At 47.7% G+C, this 4,288-nt stretch overlaps 2 protein-coding genes across 2 annotated transcripts; both read right to left on the bottom strand.

Annotated features, from left to right (window-relative positions):
- Window positions 1–445: 445 nt before the first annotated feature.
- On the bottom strand, window positions 446–2,249 carry C8R40DRAFT_1057756 (MFS transporter; the record flags this gene model as incomplete). Its single annotated transcript, XM_046225171.1, has 4 exons — window positions 446–936; window positions 988–1,686; window positions 1,746–2,092; window positions 2,152–2,249. The coding sequence occupies 4 exons, from the start codon at window positions 2,247–2,249 to the stop codon at window positions 446–448; spliced, it is 1,635 nt and encodes a 544-aa protein (XP_046081135.1).
- A 6-nt stretch (window positions 2,250–2,255) lies between these two features.
- On the bottom strand, window positions 2,256–3,961 carry C8R40DRAFT_1213142 (uncharacterized protein; the record flags this gene model as incomplete). The annotated part of the gene is made up of 8 exons (XM_046233210.1): window positions 2,256–2,750; window positions 2,812–2,890; window positions 2,941–2,951; window positions 3,006–3,192; window positions 3,260–3,285; window positions 3,374–3,618; window positions 3,686–3,765; window positions 3,931–3,961. The coding sequence occupies 8 exons, from the start codon at window positions 3,959–3,961 to the stop codon at window positions 2,648–2,650; spliced, it is 762 nt and encodes a 253-aa protein (XP_046081134.1). The 3' UTR covers window positions 2,256–2,647.
- Window positions 3,962–4,288: the final 327 nt, after the last annotated feature.

Below are 4,288 nucleotides of genomic sequence, written 5' to 3'. Positions count from 1 at the left end.
GATTTAGTATCCTATGATTTCGCTTGATTTCGCCTTGCTTAAAGCCACCCCAAAGATCTATTTTCGCCACGGGTCTAGTGATATGTCCGTTCATTCCTCAAGTAATCCATGTACCGTGTGCACTTGCCGTTTTCATATGGATGCGCTGGCGGGGGCTTGGTAAATTTGAGTGAAGGAAATGATTGTCTACGTTTGATCCTCACAAACGAATCCGGACGCGTGGAATACGAAACCCACCAGTTAAACCAAAAGCCAAAAAACTTTCGAATAATTCAAGCCTATGGATGATAATTTGATTCATTTTGTATCATTAATTCCGAGTTAGAAGCCGTTACAATACTACGTAGAGGCTAATCTAACGCTGCATGATTAGTAGTAGTACAAGATCGCGAAAATAAAACCCGTTAAGCATGAGCAAAGAAAACGAAGCTAATACACAACTACATTACGCCAACTCTTTGTGTTCGTCGTCATGGACCAACTTGTGATCGCCAGCCATACCCATCTCTGATGCAAAGGTTTTCGTCGGCCTCCATTTGGCGGATGTCCGGGGCGTAGTCTCAGCCATCATCTGGTCAACCTGCTCAAGCGAAAGTCCCATGGTCTCAGGGACGAGAAGATAAGCGTACAGCCAGCAACAGCCACAAAGACCACCCCAAACCCAGAAGACATTCGAGCGAAGATTACCCTTGTCGGAGTCGACCATGTAGGGGGTGATTACGGCTATGATGGTATTCCAGAGCCAGTTAGAGGCAGTGGAGAGGGCGACACCACGAGAACGGATTTGGATAGGGAAAATTTCACCAATGCAAACCCAAGCGGCGGGACCCCAAGTAGATGCAAAGAAGAAAATGTAGATCGCGATGAAGGCGACTTGAGCATTGACAGCAGCAATGTTATTGGCGATTGTGTTGCCAGAAGCGTCGAGATGGGTTTCTTTGAAATATAGTCAGAAAGGGTACGAAAGACAGACAGATGAAAACGTACTATTGAAACCAATGGTATCGCCGATAGCGCCGACGATTATCTGGCAAAAGAACATACCGGCAGCACCCCAGATGAGGACGGGACGACGACCGACATGTTCCATGGTCCAGAACGAGATAGGAGTCGATACGACATTGACAATCGTGAAGATAATGGATGTCAGGAAAGAGTTGGAGATGGCACCTGTGGACTTAAGGAAAGGAGTCGAGAAGTAAAAGATAAAATTGACACCAGTCCACTGTTGCATCATTTGAAGAGAGGTACCGAGAATGGTCTTGCGGAGATTGGAGTTTGAAGTCCAAAGACCACCACTGAAACACTGGTACCAGGATCCCCAGTAACCAGAGTCGGGAATGAGGTTCTTTTCGAATTCGTGGTTAGCGATAATTTCAGTGAGCTCGGTTTCGATGAACTCGGAGCTCGGAGGTTGACCACGAAGACGAGAAAGGACGTGTCTCGCACGGTCAACGTTGCCCTTTTTGACCAAGTAACGTGGAGATTCGGGAAGGAGGAAAAGGCCTGTAGCGAGAATGATACCCCACGCAAACTGAATGCAAATGGGGATACGATACGAGCCTGTGTCGTTACGGTTTTCGGTAGCATAGTCCACACAAGAGGCAAGGAGAAGACCAATCGTAATGCAAAATTGATAACCAGAAACGAGGGCCCCACGGACTTTGCGGGGAGAGATTTCGGACACTGGACAAAATAGGGAAGCAGTTAGATACGATAGAGTAGATAACGGAAATTTAACGTACTATACAGAATGATGATGGCCGAAACGAAACCAACACCAAACCCTGCGATGAGCCGACCTGAGACGATCAGTCCAAGGCCTGAAGAGTGGGCAGCTTGAAGGATGACACCGATCATATAGATGAAGCAGCCGGCAATAATAACTGGGCGACGACCGTACCATTCAGCAAGATCTCCTGCGATCAATGCGCCGAAGAATGTACCGGCTGACAGGATGGAGACAATCAGCGAGTTGTGGGATGAGGTTAACGCGGATACGCCATCTCCTTCAATGGAGTGGATGAAAACCGCAGAGCCAGTAACACCATTGATATATCCAGAGTCGAAACCGAAAAAGATACCACCAAAGCTGAATGTGGAAAACAATGATAAACGAAACGTTGGGAGACGATGGGCTGGAAAACTTACGCAGCGAAGGCGCACATAAGGTAGGCTTTGAGCGTAACCGGTGCTTCAATACGGTTGACATCGGTCGTAGCATGGAGAGCAACACCGCCGCCAGGCATCGTAATTAGCTCTGAAGTGAACTTGGATTGAGCTGAGCTGAGAAGGGAAGATGCAAGCACGAAGGGGAAAGGACAAAGCCGAGGCCAAATTTATAGGGAACCGAAATCTAAAGTCACATGAATGGATCGGATCACCAGGCGGGCGGACCATACATTATATGACAGCTCGTCGGCGATTAGTTTACGGGGGCTAGCGGCGGCCCTGTAATTGACCATATGGACGCAAAACTGCTCTTGAATTCAGATTGAACTGAGTGAACGGCGAAAATTGTTCAGTATAGATCACAGCTACAGGCTGTACGAGTTCAAGGTTTTCGGCGTTGTTGTTTGTTTCAGCACGAAACAAAACTTGATGAAGAAGATTCATGTTCGGCCACCGAATGTAGCGGAGAGTCGGTTCAGGTCTGTTCAGAGTCTGGACCTGGAGTGCGGGGAGTCGCGATCAATATTCCGGGGTACTTGTTAAGCGAGTCTGGGGTCGTCTGGGATGTACGGAACAGCCTAAGACCCATTTTGAGGAAGCAGATCATAGGCAGATCATAGTAAGGGAGATTGAGCTTACCTTCTGCTACGGCCTTCACTGTCTATGCCCATCCCATCTGTCCATAGCGTCCCCTCAACATCCACCATACGTAACCCAACTTTGGTTCGTCTGAATTAGCCGGATATCAATCTTGCGTCCAAAACTGACCAGTTAAAATTCTACAAAGGACCACATACAGAATGAGTAATCGATGAATCTTGATATTAGCGTACCTGGTACCTGAGGAGATTGCGGAAAGAAGAGTATCTGCTACCCCACCCCCAAGAAAGCAACAGTAGAATAAATTAGTAATTCCCCAGCGGTCGACACCAAGCACCAAAATCAAGGCGTAGGGGTGAACGGAAGTATCCAGGCATCCGACGGAAACAGTTGAGGGATGTGGCCGGACACTAATGGAACCTGAGACACGTTTATTGCTCCCTGTCTTGTTCTAGTGTTCTGCCCGGTACTCGGTAATTAAACCTACCGACAACTGCAGAAATCGCCCGCTCACTGCAAAAGGAGAAAACGATTAGAATTCTCTTGGAAAAATGGTTCATAGATGATGAGTTCCACCCACATTTACACCATACAAGCGCACCCCATACCGTGGATATGCGAGGACACGGTGATACAAGCCGCCAACGACATCACCGAAGAGAACGTAGAGAGAGGCACAATAATGAAAGAAGCACATGTATACAATTGATCTTGAATGCTAATCTTCCTGCCACTTTCCATTGGCTGGGACAAAAGAGAGTCGAAGAACCGGGAGCGGGAAGAAGCATGGAAAAGCATAGCTTCCCGTCGTGTGTGTACCGTGAAATGGCTTATATAGGAGGTGATCTATCAACGAACGATGTTCACATAAAAAATCAATGAATGAAGGTTCAACATTGTAAGTACAGCTCACAATAAAGGCACAATAATCCCATGCAACATGCGAACTGACGATCCCAAACCCGGAACGCATCGCCGTGGCCCTCTTTCCGCCTGTGATTTCATGTCTCAAACATTCAGCTTCTCCCGAAACATGTACGACAAATTGCCAACTTGTTGCTCAAAAGTCGAGTGAATACCAGTAGTAGCAATAATACCAAAACCTAGCACGAAGGAGTAAGTCACTTTGTGCGATGCCAGTTTTAGGTAGCTGCTTACTTTGTGTTGCGCTTCGCTCCCGCGCTCTCATTTTGGCCTCCTTTCTTTCCCAGCTGCCCTCCTTGCCGATGTGTGATTTCAAACCCCGTTGCTCTTTACACGGTTAGACGTTGGCGTGTACGCTAGTAGAAAACTACGCCAGGCTTTGAACTGAATGTGTGACGGGTTCCGCAAGGTTGAAGGCTGTTTGTGAGGGGCATTTGGGAAAGTGGAAGCAAAGAGGGAACGACATGAAGGGAACTAAGAGGAAGCAGATGCAACGTTGGAGTGGGCTTTTGAGGGACCCGAAATGGAAGCACTCAAGGGGGAAGACATACTTTGGGACTAGCACGAACAGCACGAGACCCGTTCTGTCACT

Source organism: Lentinula edodes (genome assembly GCF_021015755.1).
Source record: "Lentinula edodes strain Le(Bin) 0899 ss11 chromosome Unknown C8R40scaffold_48, whole genome shotgun sequence".
NCBI classification, from domain to species: Eukaryota; Fungi; Basidiomycota; class Agaricomycetes; order Agaricales; family Omphalotaceae; genus Lentinula; species Lentinula edodes.
This window is presented reverse-complemented; position numbering and strand designations above follow the sequence as displayed.